Below are 17,110 nucleotides of genomic sequence, written 5' to 3'. Positions count from 1 at the left end.
GATGACTTTTCTTCTTATCTTCACACTGAATAGGGAATGTCGATTATGAACAGAATTTTCAATTTTAGCTTTCGCTGAATGACATGAACAACGATATCAGTATATCAACCAATAATATCCCAAGAGGGTGATGATCACACTCACGATTTATTAACTGAACTGATTAAACCTGTAATTCCCGTCTCGCAACTACACTGCCTCTAACCTGTCCAAACAACCTATACACCTCCTCTTCAGCTCTTACGAAAGGCTGTTTCCAGAATCCATACGCTTCATTATCAAGCAACTCGATGAACGTGACCAGCAACCCCCAAGGATGAGGTCGTTGAACCAAGGTTCTCTCAAGTAAGATCCTGGCGATTCTTTCGGGTATAGCTGAGGGTGGTTGAGTCTCTGATGGTCTGGATGAAGTACCGAACAGGAATAGCATGAAATGGATGAAGAATGATGTGTGAGCCGAGGGGTATCGGAGTTGATCTGCGATCACGCTGAGCATGTAGTATTGACCTAGTGAGGTAACACAAAGTTAGCAATCTAACGGAGTATCGCTGTATGCCAAAGAAGCAACTTATTGCACTCACCCTCAGCATCAAACGCATGCGCTAAACCAGTCAACACTCCCACCTCAGGAGCTTTCGCATCGAAATCAACCACACCAGTCTGTTGATATCTTCTCGCTACAGCAGTGGTACCGAGGTAAAATACCGCGGCATGTAGCAAAGTATGGTTCCAGGTGACGTTCGAACCTGAAGAACCATCTTGATTGCTATGCCCATTAGTGAGGGACTTGACGGCGATTCGATTCTTCAACTCGTTCACGATCGATGGCAACGCAGGTATACCCGATCGGACATATTGGTCGATGGCGGATTTCAGGTTACCATCTGTCAATGCGCCGATATAGTCGGATCGGACGATTGGGAATCTTTGCATTTCCGGTACTAACTGATCCAACCTCTTGTATGGGTCCGGTAAGGGAGCTTCGGTGGATGGGAACGCAGCCAAAATGATATTTCTCATTTGGACACAATGAGGTGGAATCGCAGTAGAGAGGGTATGGTAAAACTCCACTAGGAATTCAGGGAAATCGTGCATGAGAATGACCAACAATCGGATAGTCGCTTTAAAGATCGATCTTGATGATGGTGACATCTGGTCATTCGATTGCAAGAATGGCGACAAGAATCTGAGTAACCACATGACACATCGATGATATTCCGGCCATCCATCATCTCTGGCGGTTTGAAGTAATTTAGGCATGAATAGTCGATGAGAGACGATGGAGATCCAACCGAATGCGAACCGTGGCGCGTAAGTCGGTTGAGTGATACCCAAGTTGTTGGCGAAATGCTTCAAGCATCCAAGATAGGTTTCAGGCAAGTTGTATTCAATCGATTGAAGTTCACTCAACATGCTGGTGAAGAATCGTGCCCAAGGTCTTTGATTGAATGCTTCTCCCATCTCAAGCTGCTTCTGGACAAGTGAGTAAGACATGATGGTGATGATCTTGTTGTAGTAATATACCGTTCTCGATACGCTACTTGTTCCACTCTTGTCACCGTAGTTCTTGACGATAAGTACGATCAACTTGGCTAAAGCATCCGTACCGTAGAATAGCCCTTGCTGAAGTTTAGCAGTATCCAAGTCAACAGCGGTGTTGATGGCTGTTCGGTAGAAGGCTGATGAGATATCTTCACCATTGAGGATGCCCTCCTTTTGGAGGTATGTGATGTAGGGCACAAAGGCGACTTCGGCGTTTTTGCTGGTGCTGAAGACTCGGACCCATTCGAGGAAGTAATGGGATAACCTTTCTTGGAGCTTACCATCAATTCCTGGTTTGGCATCTGCAGTAGGTACCGCAGGTGATTTGATGGTAGCACCTCGGAGTTCGTCAAGGAGTGCTTCGGCGATGGGAGTTGCTCGGCCTACTTCTTGGGATTTGAGCAAAGCAGCTAAACTGTTGGCGAACCCAGTTCTAGGAATGAAGGCATTCTCAGAGATAGAGCATTCCCGGATAAGCTGAGCAACGAAGTCGATAACCTCTTGGGCATAGGATCGAATGATCACTTGTGCCAAAGCAGCATCGAGCTCGTGTACCGAGATAGATTGCGCTCGGATGAGAGTGATAGTGACTGGAACATTGAATTTACGCTATGAACATAGTCAGCAATTATGCCATGAGCACACAAGAAATGGCACAACTTACAGGATCCTCGGCATATACCAACCATTGTTTGACCTCTCTACTGACTTTAGGTGACAAATCGCATAGTTGCTGCAGCAAGTATACGTATACTTCTCTTGACAGTTGTGCATTAGATCGGTAAAGCAATTGAACAACCTTCTGAGCGATAATGAGAGTCGTTGAATCTCGGTTTGCAGATTGGTTGGCAATGATGACGACACCTCGGATCAAACTTCTGATCTCATGATCAGCTGGGAGAGCAGAGATGTTGGAAGCGGAACTTTGAGCGAGGAGTTTCTCGATCTCAGAAGCGAGTTCATGGAACTTGTCAACGCTAGTTTGAGGGGGGATGGCTTGCGGAGAAGCGACAGATTCCGGTCCTTCAACGATGTTTTGGTTGAAAACTCTTGGTGAAGGACCACGCTTGATCTCGGAAGGGACCAGTCCATCGTTCAAGTTGAGATCCCTATATTGAGCCACAAGGTAATCCCCATTGGCAGGCGGAGTGGGGTGGCTGATCATTCTAGTTGGTTCACCGAAATCCTCGTAGACTCTGAACTGTTGGGGTGTCAGGCCTCCAGGTCGCAATTTCAAGGGATCAGGGAGAGCATTGTGCGAAAGAGCGAAGCCGAATGAAGCGCCGTCCCAGAAAGGAGTTTGAGATCGCAAGTTCTGATGAGCTTTTCTAGCAGCATATTGAGGAGCAAGATTGACATCGATATCTTTAGCGGCTTTCTCCATAGCTGCTTTCTTGAGAACTGAACAAGCGACATCTAGATTCTGATTTACCACTCCGGCGATCATAGCATCGGGCATGGAGTCTTCCGTATAACCATTCTGTTCTAACATTTGCTTGATATTACCGATCATACTCGTTCTGAGCGGTTCTTTGCAAGTGACTAAAGCTAAGCTTCCAGCCAAGTTCTGTACCATCATATGGGCAGCTGAACGCATCTTGACCGCATCGCCTTCCATTCCGAAATCTTTCTGAATGAGATCTCGGGAGGAAATACCGGCGATAGTGACAGATCGCTCGATGACAGGACCGATGATTTCCCGGATGGCTCGATCGATGGAATGATGCACAATTCGTTTGAGGGTAGGAGCGGTAAAGATGGGGTAATCCTGGTTAAAGATGAGGTATTGAGGTAGTTGAGCAATCAGTTCGTCTACTCGCCTGTTGATAGAGTCCTGAGCAGCTTGAGCAGCCTGTTCAGTCTGAAGCTGTTGCATTCGGGCGTAAGCTTCGTTACCAGGAAGTTCCGCGAATCTTTGACCACCGTTCATAATCTCGCTCGTGGCTCTTTGCAATTCAAGATCGAGCCGGTTCGGCAATTCCTCTTGAGGTGGCGGAGGAGGCACATGTAGTCGAAGCTGGTTCGATGGTTCGATTGATTCTAACTCCACACCAAGTTTGCTAAACAGCACTTCGATTTCGAACTTGAGGTTGAGACGGAGTTCAGCGAAATGATAGAATTCAGCAAGGAGTCGAAGAATCGCCATGAGCCAAGGATTGGGGGTGTGGAAGACGATAGAATCTTTACAGGAAAGAATGAGGTTACAAACGAAAGGAATTGCAACGATGAGTCGCTTTGTGTCAAATCCTTGAATAAGCAGATCTTTGACCGACAACTCCCTTAGCTTGATGGGCTTGTTTCTGGCCAAAGTGATCTTTCCTAACCAGCTGGCAACAGTCTTGAGCGTAGTTCTTTCCGATGCTGAGTTCATAGTGGCTTCCGAGTTGAGCAAATCTCGAGCTTTTCGGTATGTCTCCCAAAGAACATGTTTCTCAAAGACTGGTGAATGAAGAGCCTCGAGGAGCTGCATGTAGATGTCGTGTCTGTTCATCTCAAGACTGACTCGCACATCGATGAAGTAATGTGCGAACCATCGAGAATATTGATTTTCGAAAATGCCGACCAGATCTTGGGCTTTCGCTTCATAGTTGCTAGGAGCGATTTGGTTGATGATAAACATGAAAGCATCCTTCTTCCTTGGTTCAGGTTCTCTAAATTCATCATCTCCTTCTTCGATCAAAATGGGCAATTTGAGAGCAGGGAAGGCAAGCTTGACTCCACCTTGCATGTCTAATTCTTCTCGTTCTACCAAAGCTTGGTGAATATCGTTGATGAGCACAGGATGAGATTCGTGAAGAGCGGGAATTTCGAGTAAGGATCGACATAAGCCAGGGAAATCCACCAAAGAGTTTCGTAATATGCTTAAAGCATTGATACCGAATTGGTAAAGAGCTTCGTGAGGTGGGGTCTTACAAGCATCGAGGACATATCTAGTCGCAACGAAGGCAGGTGTATCCTTGACTAAGCGGTAATCGATGATGGCACCGAAAAGTAAACCGGTCATGGTGAGTTCTTTGGGCGGATAGGATTTGACAAATTTGTATTCGTCGAATAAAGAGTGAAGAGCATGCGCGAATGTGTCTTGGTCCACCGGGTCATCGGATTTCTGACATCGCTTAAGCTCGTCGATCACATCATCCAGTTTCAATTGACCACTATACATCTGCTGATACATCTCATCCACTTTGTCGACAATTTCTTTAGGGAATTTGGCTTCTGAGAAACCTTGTTCTGCTTTGCTGCCGGGTTTGAGGTTAAGGAGACGAGGCTGAAGAATGAGAATATCGGTACGGAGATGTTTGAATCGAGAAACATCTTCTCGAGAGAGATTTGGAGCATTTCGGACCACTCGGATGAAGATGGAGTAGACGCTTGTGCCGAGAGTGTAGAGAAGGGGAGGCGCGGATTCCGGAGCATGCTGATGATCTTGTTCGAGACGGATCTTGTGTTCTACAAAGTCAAAGATCGCTTCTAAGAATTCTTCACCTTTAACCTCTATACCATCGGCAAGCCATTTCTCCAGGTCGAGAAGATCCTTGTTTGAAGCGAGAGCAGCGACATCGAGGGTGAAGTGCAGGTTCTCCGAGGCAAGTAATTTATGAAGAATCTGCGAAGAATGTCAGTGAAATCCTAATATAGAGAAGGCGAATACATACCTTGAGCTCTGTAGCTATCTCTACGATTCTTCCTAGATTATTCTCATCCTCGCCGTAGAACTCTAACAACACTGATAGCAGACCTTCCGGACTAGCTTGCCACATCTGATGGAAGACAAGAGCTGAAGAGGTCATCGCATTTGCTGCTGAGGAAAGGTAGACAGCGAGAAGACGAGTGTGCATGTTGGCCACAGAGGGAGGAAGAGGTTTCTGATTGTCAGCTTTGTTGCAACGGAACAAACTCACAGGTAGCTTTTCCAACGCCAGTAATACGAGTTCCGGAGCCAACTTAGCAGCACTTTCGAGCATATCCGTAGCTCTTCTTCCGATGTCGGCTCTTTCTTCTCTCTCTCTTTCTGAGGGATGATCCGTCTCAGCGAGACCACAGGCATTCACTAAGACTTGAATCAGACCCAATGTGTTCCAAAGACCAGCACCCTGGAGATCATTGGCCTGTTGACGAGCTGTCTTGCTCAATTGTGAGTCGGAGGTTGGAGGATTGACTATACGAGCGTATGATTGAGGGGAAGGCGCAGAAGGCATCGTGAAAATGGGCATAGCGTCGGGAGGTAGAATCGTAAGAAGGGAGAGGACTGAAAGGAGAGATGACATGTTCTCCCAAGTTGGAGCATCCAGAGAAGCAGGCAATAATCCAGCGAGAGGAGGTATAGGTGCTTGAGGGGGAACGTAAATCAGACAGATGATAAGGGGTATAGACGTTTGATAGGCGGCAAGGGTCAGAGGCGAGTCGAAAGACTTGACCACGTCAGGCCATGATATGGATGGCTAAAATGTGAGGTCAGCTTAATGTCGTGTTGCGAAGGACTTTTAAGCACTTTTGCACTCACTATCGCTGACATTCCCTTGATGACGCCGTGCAAATCTACCTGACGACCCATTCGCAATCCCTCACATAATCCATGAACTACATGACATGCTTCTTCTGTGACTTGCTTGCGTTGCTCTTCAGGCGACAATCCTTCTAAGAGATAAGGACCCCACCATCTACCCACAACCGCTTCTACAGTACCTTCGTCTGGAGTGAGGTTCTCGCCCAATTCGAAGAGGATATCTTCCAGTGGAACGGCACCTGGTGACCTTGGGGGTCCACCGGGCGATAAAGCTGAAAGTGTTTGCAGGATGATAGCGGGAGAAGAGAATTTGACAGTCAGCGATCCGACGAGGGTTTGACGTTGCATCGAGTTGAGAGGTGATGAATGGGGTGAAGTGGGGTTAGTCGGAGTCGCAGGTCTGGAGGTAGAGTTGCCACCGGATGACGATTGAGAGCGAGGGAATAAAGCGAGTATCAAGGTTCTAGCTTCTTGTAAAGTTAAATCGTCTGTGAAAGGTTCTCTCCCTGGGATAGCTGTCATAGTCCAGAAGGGCACACCAGGTGATCGTAACAGTTCCATGGTAGGTTGAAATGTTTGTGACAAGATAGCGTGGAAGACCGCGAAGGATGCATGAGTTGGTGGGAACACGTGCGGCGATGCGAGTGTGTATGCTGAGAGGGAGAATAACATTGCCGGAGGTAAATTGAATAGTCTAAGAGATGGTAGCGGTAATGGTGTGCTCTGTGCTGGTGATAACATGATGAAAGAGAAGTGTGGTGCTAATTGAACATCTCTAGCGGCTCTGATGGCTTCTGTCACTAGCAGTCGCCAGACCAGAGCTGCTTGACCTGTTGTAGGGAGTTGAGGAGGCGGGGCGGCAGGATCGTCCTTATATTGTTGGGAATGTTGAATAAGAGTTTGGAGGATGGGATTTGCGACGGCAACAGCTCTTCGGAGGAAGTGATGGTACATTTCAGGTCCATTAGATGAGGCGAGCTAAATTGAGGATGGACATCAGTATTTACAAACCTTTCGATTACGACACAATTGGGATGACAGACTTACTGTTCTGATCTCGGTAGACATTTTATCAAAGTTATCTTCGGTGAAAGTAGTCAATAAGAACACTATCTGAGCCCTGATGATGACTGCGGGACCACCTTGACCATCTCTTCTTCCGCCTGCGCCAGCACCCGTACTAGCGGCATTAGATGCTGTTCCGCTGGCATCGCTGACTGGCGAATGTGTCACTCCAACATTACCACCACCGAATCCCGGCGGCGGGCCGGTCCTGTTGACCCCACCTCCCAGTCCGGGAGGAGGGATTGACATGGGCGATGGATCACTCTTTGAGAAGGATTGGAAAGGGTATATGGGGGTATTTGATTTTTATTGATTGTTAGATGTTCATCCCCGCCCATCAATGTTGGAAGGGAGGAACACGTCACGAGATGATTGCGAGAGCAATTGACCAAAACTGATCCTTGGCGCTTGGTGGATGGATAGCTTGAGTCGATGTGACTTTGCTGGTGTGATGGTGATGCTAGGGATATGGAGTGAATGATAGTAATGTTGATGGTGAAGGATGCGACAACAAGTTGTGAAATGTGTGACTAGGATGCCAGTTAGCAGAGTGAACCAACTCATGCATACCATCGCTACTCGTACGGCGGAGTTATAACCGCCCGTGATTATATTGCCGATAGCAGGTATGCAGCAGTCAGGTCAAGGGTTGGATGTGGCGTTCCCTCTGGTTGAATCTCCGCCCTGAGTATAGTCCAGTAAGTTACGTCATCTCTCACCGTGCATAAAACAGGTCCACGATGCACAGACATCAGATCCACTCTTATACAAACTCGTACAGTACATACATACACAGCTGCTCAGCGTGAAGAATGATGACTCAATCATCATCATTGATCAACTCATACAACAATCTCTCGATCCCTTCCAATCGTACCATAGCTTGACCCATATTGATCTCGGGCCGATTTCTATCCTCCGTCTCAAGTTCTGATTGAAGCTTTTCTAATCGGATTTTCAAGTTGACGTTATCCGATTCAACTGATATTCTCGTTTCTTCCGACACCCTCAATTTGTGCTCCATGTATTCGATGTCTGTCTTAAAGCTCTCCACTTCATCTAACGATAGGACATGGAAGATGAAAACCAAGATCGTAGTAGTCACTGCTAAAGTGGCACATCCGATCAATGCAAAGAGATGTATTCAAAAACAGGTGTTGGACGGGTGTCCAACCAAAAACATAAGCCCTTGGTGGGGCTCGAACCCACAGCCTTGCGATATGTGAAGAATCACGTAAAAGTCGCATGCTCTAGCCATTGAGCTACAAGGGCTGTTAGATGTTTTTGCGTTTGTCCGAAATCTGTATCATTCTACCAAAGAGAAATTTTTGGCTTTCATGTAGTCTTCTGCCTTATCTTTTGTTGAGATAATTCTCTGCGTACTCACCGGCCCACCTCACTGCAAAGTCGTTTGCAGTACCCTTTAGAGAATGAGTTGAGCTGAACATCTAGACCCTCATAACAACTAAAGTGAGATTATGTTGCACTTTCATACTCGCACTGACTCACAATACTACTGTAATTGCCAGGACACAAGCCGAGAAGCAGCAAATCAGGCAATTACCAATATCTCCACCTTTATGGCTCGAGCTCGCTTGGTTCCGAAAGAGAAGTATGAGCTCAAGGGCAACAAAGGGAGTATATAAGTAGTTGGAGCCGATCATCGTTTGGGATTTCGCTTGATCTTTTCCATCTCGACTTCATTGTCTTGACTTTTTGAAATGGTATACGTGAATAAGTCACTTTGTGAGATTTCGTAACAGCATGTATCTGTTATGTGATACAATAGAGAGATCGAATACGAATGATGTAGGTAGAAAGTCTGGGCGTAGATACCATGCACCGCGATATGTCTATGAGATGCCGCTCCATTGATGGCATTAATAAAATAAATGAAAATCTCGAGAACGAGAAGCGATTCCGTCCATTTGGAGAGAAGCTACCGTTAAAGGAGGATAGAATTGGACCAGCAATACCGGATTGAGAGAAAGTCATAGATGCGCTGATGGATTGTTCAATTAAGCTACCTTCTCTTATGATCCGACATCAACGTTAACTCGGAATGATCAGCATGTCAGCTCAAGATGCCAAATCTCATCTCACCCAGACAACACGAAAAAGTTCTTCTGATACACATACAAAGTCCACTGTCAGTAACACCAAGACAGGGACAGATGGCTCCAAGGGCCGCGTGGAAGCTAGAAGAGCTCCATCGACCAACATCGGCACGGAGAGTCACCGGACAAAAGGTATGTCTGACACACCAGTTCTGCACTTATCACCTCTCACGAGCATGCACTCATACGGGTTCTTGATAGTCACCTCGATAGGATTTGACGTGGAGGAAGATGTCGATCCAATGTATTGGTGCAGCGTTGCTCCTCCTTTCGATGATCGGCCAAACTTTGCGGCCCTATGGTTCGAAGATGATACTGAACCTGAGATATGCACGATGGTCGGAGGACCGCCCGATATGATAATCGAAGGTGAAGTTGGACCAGCGACTGAACTGCCATGGGAAAGAGGTGATCAAGAAAGATATCCTCAATCTAAGAAGTCTTGAGACGGTGGGTATGTCTGAGTCTAATCCGTACATTTCTCTGTCGAAATCACAGACCTCTCTTTCGATTGTTATATTGTTGTTAGCATTATCAGAATGATGTTTCCAATCTCTAAACTCAGGCATCCAATGATGTGATGATGTATAAAAACCCGGAAATATGAATGGTGATACATGTTACATACAGATCGTGTCAATCCTCTACTTCCTCTGTGCTCCCGATGGCTCTTCCTTCAACCCCGCCATCTTCCTCAACCTCTCCGCACGACTCTTCCGTAATGCCTCTACAGCCTGACGACCATGTTCCGATCGATTCGCTATGTAATCTAATTTCGCAGCGTCCATCCTATCCTGTGTCATACTGATCTTGTCGTCAGCATCCCTCATATTGTCTTACTACAAACATTGAGCCCAGTGTACAAGTAGACTCGATAGACTCACTACTCTCTCATACAATTCTGCATATCGTCTAATTTATCTTTGCACACGAAAGGTAATGTAAATGTTCGTCCAGTAGCGCATTCGGCGAAAGCTGTAATACCATGGAGTTAAATTAGAACAGAACCTCGACGTTCAAGACCCTTTGAGCTTCGACACACCTTTGACGTAGTCGTCACACACTTTCAGAGCGTCCGATTTGACAGATTCCAGTACTTCGGTATCTTCTCTCCGCGATAGTGCTTCCATGTTGAGCGAGAGTGTTTACTGGTGAGGACAGAGCAAATGTGAGACAATGAAGCTTCTTTAGATTTCACTTCCTTTCGGTCTTCTTGCCATCCAGTAGGTCCTCGATATGTGGTAATTCTTGTTATCTAAATATGCGACTGTTAGATGGACAATATCGCCTTTCGACCACTCTCACCGAGCGATTCTTGCCGAACAGTTAACAAATCCAACTTTTTGATCATCAGATAAACGATGACATCATCACTTTCTGTCGAAGAGATTTTTTGGGAAGATGGAGGTCGATCGTTGGTTTAATCTGTCACCTTGACTTTTCATCAGTCGGTGAACACTGCATTGTCTGCGAAATTGTCGTCTTAGAACATGAGGTGTAGGCAGATCGACTGAGGGGCTCATACATTATGAACAACAGATACGGCTTGCCACCCCGACCCAGCTTCTCCGCTACTCCTCAAGCAGGTCCATCCCAACCTCGTCCGCCAGCTCAAAATCAACGCAAAGGTCGTCCTCAGCAGAACCAGCAACAGCAACAATATCAGCAATATCAAGCTGTACCGAGTCCATCATTATCTTATAACCCTTATGCAAATCAGGCATCGTATACAGGTGGATATCCGCAACATGGACTTCCTCAACCTCCTTCCTATGGAATGATGGGAAGTAGCGGAGGGTATCAGCAGCCGAATATCTCGGGTGGTTATCCTTCTTTCTTCCCTTCTCAACCTACCTATCCTCAATACTCTCAAAATCCTCAGTATTCCAATCAATTATCTGCTCAAGCGCTATTCCACCAACCACCTCAACCACAGGCCAATTCCGGTGGTTATTCCTATTCGTCTACCTATGCTCAATCGCAACCTCCTGCCAAACGACAGCGTCCGGACTCGAACTCGCAAACTAGCGCAGTTATAGAATCATCCGGAGTTGGGCCTGGTAGTGGCAGTGGCAGTGGCAGTGGTAGTGGTATTGGAAGCGGGAGTATAGGAACATGGAGGAACTGTTCTCATCCCGGTTGTAAATTCGTCGGACCATCTGAGAAAGTCCAGATTCACGAAGAAGATAGACATCTGATCTTTGTTAATGGCAAAATGCCAGAGAGGAGTGAAGAAGAAGAGAGATTTGCTAGGAGGAAAGGGTGAGTAAACCATTTACTATCAAAATTAGCGTATCATATCATATCTTATGGTTTGGTATTAACCATTTGCAATTTTGGTATCAGTCCACCACCGCCTATTCAAGGTACGAATATCACGCTCAATACGCCCGAGGAGATTGAAAAGTGGATAGCGGAGAGAAAAGCTAAATGGCCAAGTGCGAAACGTGTACAAGAGAAGGTATGTCACCATTCCATCTTCTTGATTGGACTGCTGAGCTGACTATGTGTATGCTCGTAGGAAGAAGAAAGGACTGCGGCTATTGCTCGAGGGGAGATTCCCGCACGAGGTAAACGGAAAAAGATGGACGCTGCTTCTCTAGCTGAAGAATGGGGTCGTCCCGTAAATGTCGATCATCAATTTGGTGGTGAAAGGACAAGAAGGGGAAGAGGTAGAGGTATAGATATAGATAGAGGATCGAGAGGCAGAGGACGAGGAAGAGGTAGGGGTGGGCATATCGGACACACGACAGTGGACGAACGAACGAGATTACCTGAACCTGGACATGGACATGGGGATCCAGGGATAACAAAGACAGAAACTGGTGATCAAGCTTGGAGTCAAATCACTACTCTACCTTCCATCAAACCAAAAAGCTCTCCCTCAAGTGTTAAGCCAAGTATTAATGCTCTATCAGCTCTGGAGGGGTATGACACACCTACTTCATCAAGTAAATCGATCGATTCAAGTTCGGATGCAAAATCAGATAGCGCCAGTAGCAGTGGTAGTAGTACTACTTCAAGTGAATCGTCTTCTGAAAATGACTCATCGGAAGATGAATTGATTTCGAAAGACGAAGACAAAGCTTGTTCAATCAAAGGTGAAGGAAAAGCACCAGTATCAGTCAAGGGACAGAAAGAGATATGTAAATTTTTCAAGAGGAATGGGAATTGTAAATTCGGCAATAAATGTAGGAATTCACATATGATCGTAAGTCGTGTTTTTTTTTTTTTTCTCTCTGCCATTGGCTAGTTTTGATTTGAGCTGATCTGCCAATTGAAAGGACGAGGATGCGAAATCGATCAACGCCAGGGATAATCCACACTTTAGACAACCTCAAATTCAATCTACAAATAGTAAGAAACAAAATCATTTCGCCAGACCAAGCATGTTAGGATCAGTGAGTATCTTAGTTTCCTATTTATGTGAGCTTGACTGATCATATTTGATTTTGATGACAGTTACTGTCCAACCCTATCCAAAATACCATCTCACAGCTCTCACAGACCATTCGATTCCTAGTGGCCAATAATATGTTGGAAGGAGTCGAGCTGAATCCTGGTGATGCTCAAGCACAAGACGATGAGAAGAACAAAATTACAGAAGTTGAAGAAAGAACATAGGCATCCTAATGTCTAGCTGCTCCTCTTTCGTCTTGAATTGGCATACCATTTTCACATTCGCATATTTGCATTGATTGTCAATTTCGCAGCATTCCATACCATATGTAACACAATAACAAGTCATAAATAAGCATATGCATAATGTTTCGTAAACGGCTCCTTTCATCCTCTCTAACCGAATTACAATATCTGGTGAAAATACTACCATTGACATAGCATACAATGTCAATTGGTTATTTCAAAGGATCGAAATCATCCCAATCTGTATTCCCCCCACTTCCTCCTGCATTCGCACTCTTGCCCCATACCGCTTTAGGTGCCAAGGAAGGCTGCATCAAACCAGGTGACCAACCCGGAGGTGGTTTGACCGCAGGTTGTGATTGTATCGGCTGTTGTGGGTGTGATTGATAAGTTGGCTGCTGAGGTATGGAAGGGGAAGACATGAATGATAGTGGATTTTGCAGTTGCGATTGAGGTTGAGGTTGCAAGGGTTGAGGTGTTAATGATATATTGTAATTTGGTCCATTACTATTACCACTACCGGTGTTGGTCGAAGATGAGAATTTTGTCTGTGGAGTGAGAGAAGGTGATTTCATGGGTTGTAAAGGTGTGAAAGATGATGATGATGGGGGAGCAGGTATGGAAGGAGCAAGGGCAGGTGGTGATTGGATGGAAGGGGATGATGTTCCAAAGGCGGATGAGTTGAATGTTGATGAAGGGACAGGACGAGCTTTCAATTTTGATGATCCTACACCGAGATTACTACTTTGTCTGGTCGCGGATGATAAATTAGGCGAATTCGGTATGGAAGATCCAGTATTATTCATCGATAAAGTTGGGAAAGTGTTTGACTACCAATAGTCAAACAATATATCAGCATGGAGATTATCGAAGCTAGGTGAACAGCGATGACTTACCAATGCACTTACACCTGCATTATCGGTATCACCATTCAACCAACCTTCATCATCCCACGGATCGGTCGCTCCAACCGTATTGGAGAATACAGGGTTGGGAGAAGGAGCAGCTGAAGCTGACCCTCCCCTAACAAGAGTTTCGAAATCCATTTCACCTCCTGCTCCTCCACCGAGGTTTGACGTACTTCCATTGAGGGAAAAGGTATTCTGAGCGGCAAGAGAAGCTGTCTGAGCTTCTATGCGATGTACGTCTCGTAAGTGCTGAGAGTGTTCTTGCTCGACTCTTGCTCCGAGAGTCTTGACCACACTGAGTGATTTTGAACAGCAGATCAGTAGAAGCAGGTGTTTAAGTGCAATTAGAGGAGATTTACTCACCTCATAAACTTGGTGAATTGATCGGCGTTCAACACTGTAGAAAGAATACACATGATCAGTCGCTATGTCGCTGAGTGTGAAGGGACGGAGTACACCACTCACAAGGACCCATCGACATCGCCCATAACTGCGGTAAGACCAAGGTCGCAATAGCTTCACGGTCAACTTTCGCTCCCATGGCTTCGTGCACTGCCAAAGTGGCCATCTGCAAATAGTCAGATCAGCTAACCAGCTTTCATCGGTAAACTTATGTTCAACTGACCATCACAGCGGGTTCTAAAAATGATGTATCAGCTGTTATATCTATACATGTGAAGATGTACTAGCTCACCTTTTGTCTTGATCTTGGCCAAGAGAGGGACCAACTTAGTGGTCAAAGTAGCTTTATCAAGTGTCTTGACCATTGAAGTGAAACATTCCAAAGTTTGCACTTTGACTGATAATATCCTCGTTCTCGTGAACAGTATCTATAAGTCGACCGATCAGCTTGATTACCTAAGCTTAGGGAAATTGACTTACAGCTACTTTGACAAGCAAGACATTCTGAACAGTGCCATAATCCAAAATCTCACACAGGTGAGGAACAGTTTTGAGCACTTTCTCTTGTACGGGCAGATGTTCACATTCGAGGGAATTGTATATCAATGGCATGACGTCTAAATTAATGTCAGCTTATCCAAGTATTATAATCATGGAGATTGCGACCGACTCACTTTCTCTGAATACTGGGGGTGTAGTCTTCTCTTCGAACAGGGAGAGATGTTCTAGCAGAGCTTTATTGCAAGTACAATTTAGCAGATCGCATAGATTCAGAATAGACCCATAACTCACTGAGCATATTCTGAGGTGGATCTTTAAGAGCAAACAAGGGTTGTAATTTCGGTAGTACATTCGCAAATTCATCTTTATTCAGTCCTTTCGAAATCTCAAAAACGTTCGGCAAGATGAAAGGCAGAAGATACGGATCTTTCATCTATCATGTCCATCACCCCATATCAGCTCTGCCAAATCATCACAATGCTTGACTACGAGCTCACCTCTTCAAGTAGACTAGGCAATACCTTTCCTTTCCTCAATCTCTCTGAGAACGTTGGTAACACCCTTACTAAACCCCTCAAGAAAGTCGCCTTCTCTTCACGGGGTTTAGAAGCGAATGTAGTGGGATCCAGGAAATTCAGGGTTGATATAGCTAAAGAAGAGAAGAACGGGTGGGAAGGGAGAGAGGCGAGTGATATCCTGGTTGAAGGTTGTCGAGTGAGCAGTCGAGGTAGAAGATCTACTCAAAAACCAGATTTCATTAGCCACGATTACCTTTTGATGGTAAGTGACCGTTGTGACTGATAGAGAAAACTGACCTCGCAGCTCGGAGCTACATCTCTCCCATTTACTTCCACTCATCCATTCCCTCCTGACCAAAGGCCCTTCGGCATTCTGACGGAGACTCTGCATCGAACCTCTATTCTGGTAAGGGGGTTTACTACCCATATGTACAGCAAATAGCAAACATCCGAGTGAATACAAGTCAGACGAAGGTGTCAATTGAGAATCAAGGGCATATTCAGGTGCTGGAATATGAAAGACAGGTCAACGATCAAAGTCGGCGGTCCTGCGTTGGTGTAGGAAGCAGGAGAAGCTCACCTTGATAATCCAATTTCCATTGTACCTGAGGAGGTAATCTTGCATCTACCTCTGGATATACGTATTTCGTAGGCGATCCATCAGGTTGATTGAGAGGTGTCATGAATGATAAACCAGATAATTTCCAGTCTCCCTGGGATTAACAGAATGTTCAAAATGCCAATTAGCGAGAAGCTCATCTGTCAAGACGTCATTAGACTCACCTTTGCATTTATAATCACACTCTCTGGACCGAGATTCAAATGTACCCCTCTTCCCTTCTCATGCAAGAATCCAAGAGCTTTAGCGATTTGTAATGTCCCTTTCTGAATCTCCACCTCGTCCAGATCGACTTGATCGCCTATTTCTGCTGTAGGGGGTCTACCTCCTCGGTTGGCTTTACTCGCTGACGTTGCCGAGGCGAACAGGGACGAAAGAGAGGCGGTCACTCGTTCGGTGATGAATGTTAACTCTGATCGGGACTCTTCGAGTGGTTCGACCATGTGTAGAATATCGGGATGACGGAGCCGAGAAAGTGCTGAGGCCTAGTTGGATTGCAGATGGGAAGAAGCAACGTCAATATCAGGATCAAGCAGATCATCTTTGCTGTTATGGAGGCGTTTTATGAGAGCACATGTCTCATTGCAGATGAAGTAGAAACCAAGAAAGACAAACCATCGAATCTTTTATCCCACTTGATAAAGACTCACCTCCTTCTTCAACTGCTCAACGACCCAATCCTTCCCACCCATCCCCCCAAAGCTAACCGAGGGTTTGACTCCATCCAACACCTTTTTTTCAAATATCCATACACTAACCTCCTTTCCCGTGGTCTTATGCGACCCGCCGAGGACTTTCCATAATCCCACATTGAACGATTTCACCTGTGTGCCTGCACCTGCCGCAGTAGACGAAGAGGAGGAAGAGCCAGGTATGGGAGATGAGGGGAGTGGTAAGTGACTTGAAGATGAGTTTGGAGAAGGACCCGCAGAAGCGGAGGACGAGGACGTCTGAACGTTGTATGCGGATAGATAGGATGATTTGGTGAATAAGTTGGAAGCTGCTGCGAACATTGTTCTGACGTTGACTGTTTACAAGGTTTAATGACTCGAGGTGAGATTCTTGAAATACCGCTGGCTCTGCTTCTGCCCAGCTATTTGAACGCGTTGCTACCCGCGGTAGGAAGTAGGCGAGTGGTAACTGTGTCGGTATCAACGTGGAGATCAATGATAACAGTAACAGTCAATTCGTCGAAAGGACCAACGGATGAACTGAGTGACGAGTGGAAATGGTCAAAGGGTCAAAGCGCGTATCGCTCGAGTTTACACAACCGGGTCATTCCACAT

The 17,110-nt window shown here is 45.8% G+C and overlaps 5 protein-coding genes and 1 non-coding gene across 6 annotated transcripts; 2 read left to right on the top strand and 4 right to left on the bottom strand.

Annotated features, from left to right (window-relative positions):
* Window positions 1–163: 163 nt before the first annotated feature.
* V865_003648 (uncharacterized protein) lies at window positions 164–7,363 on the bottom strand (the record flags this gene model as incomplete). The annotated part of the gene is made up of 6 exons (XM_066227437.1): window positions 164–507; window positions 582–2,151; window positions 2,207–5,149; window positions 5,199–5,984; window positions 6,047–7,027; window positions 7,097–7,363. The coding sequence occupies 6 exons, from the start codon at window positions 7,361–7,363 to the stop codon at window positions 164–166; spliced, it is 6,891 nt and encodes a 2,296-aa protein (XP_066083534.1).
* A 935-nt stretch (window positions 7,364–8,298) lies between these two features.
* On the bottom strand, window positions 8,299–8,386 carry V865_003647. Its single transcript has one exon. It is a non-coding gene; the product is annotated as a tRNA-Lys (tRNA).
* A 799-nt stretch (window positions 8,387–9,185) lies between these two features.
* V865_003646 (uncharacterized protein) lies at window positions 9,186–9,677 on the top strand (the record flags this gene model as incomplete). The annotated part of the gene is made up of 2 exons (XM_066227436.1): window positions 9,186–9,363; window positions 9,433–9,677. 2 exons carry the CDS (start codon window positions 9,186–9,188, stop codon window positions 9,675–9,677), a joined length of 423 nt encoding a protein of 140 aa, XP_066083533.1.
* A 198-nt stretch (window positions 9,678–9,875) lies between these two features.
* Window positions 9,876–10,361, bottom strand: V865_003645 (uncharacterized protein; the record flags this gene model as incomplete). Its single annotated transcript, XM_066227435.1, has 3 exons — window positions 9,876–10,035; window positions 10,116–10,206; window positions 10,274–10,361. The coding sequence occupies 3 exons, from the start codon at window positions 10,359–10,361 to the stop codon at window positions 9,876–9,878; spliced, it is 339 nt and encodes a 112-aa protein (XP_066083532.1).
* A 398-nt stretch (window positions 10,362–10,759) lies between these two features.
* V865_003644 (uncharacterized protein) lies at window positions 10,760–12,855 on the top strand (the record flags this gene model as incomplete). The annotated part of the gene is made up of 6 exons (XM_066227434.1): window positions 10,760–11,493; window positions 11,578–11,692; window positions 11,753–11,983; window positions 12,047–12,442; window positions 12,516–12,632; window positions 12,694–12,855. 6 exons carry the CDS (start codon window positions 10,760–10,762, stop codon window positions 12,853–12,855), a joined length of 1,755 nt encoding a protein of 584 aa, XP_066083531.1.
* Window positions 12,856–13,088: 233 nt separating this feature from the next.
* Window positions 13,089–16,837, bottom strand: V865_003643 (uncharacterized protein; the record flags this gene model as incomplete). The annotated part of the gene is made up of 14 exons (XM_066227433.1): window positions 13,089–13,706; window positions 13,773–14,079; window positions 14,148–14,181; window positions 14,250–14,352; window positions 14,410–14,423; window positions 14,479–14,614; window positions 14,667–14,803; window positions 14,861–14,920; window positions 14,979–15,120; window positions 15,185–15,423; window positions 15,503–15,712; window positions 15,786–15,918; window positions 15,989–16,309; window positions 16,475–16,837. 14 exons carry the CDS (start codon window positions 16,835–16,837, stop codon window positions 13,089–13,091), a joined length of 2,817 nt encoding a protein of 938 aa, XP_066083530.1.
* Window positions 16,838–17,110: the final 273 nt, after the last annotated feature.

Source organism: Kwoniella europaea, chromosome 1 (assembly GCF_036810445.1).
Source record: "Kwoniella europaea PYCC6329 chromosome 1, complete sequence".
Classification (NCBI taxonomy): domain Eukaryota; kingdom Fungi; phylum Basidiomycota; class Tremellomycetes; order Tremellales; family Cryptococcaceae; genus Kwoniella; species Kwoniella europaea.
Note: the sequence above shows the minus strand (reverse complement) of the source record. Positions and strands in the feature narration are given on the sequence as shown.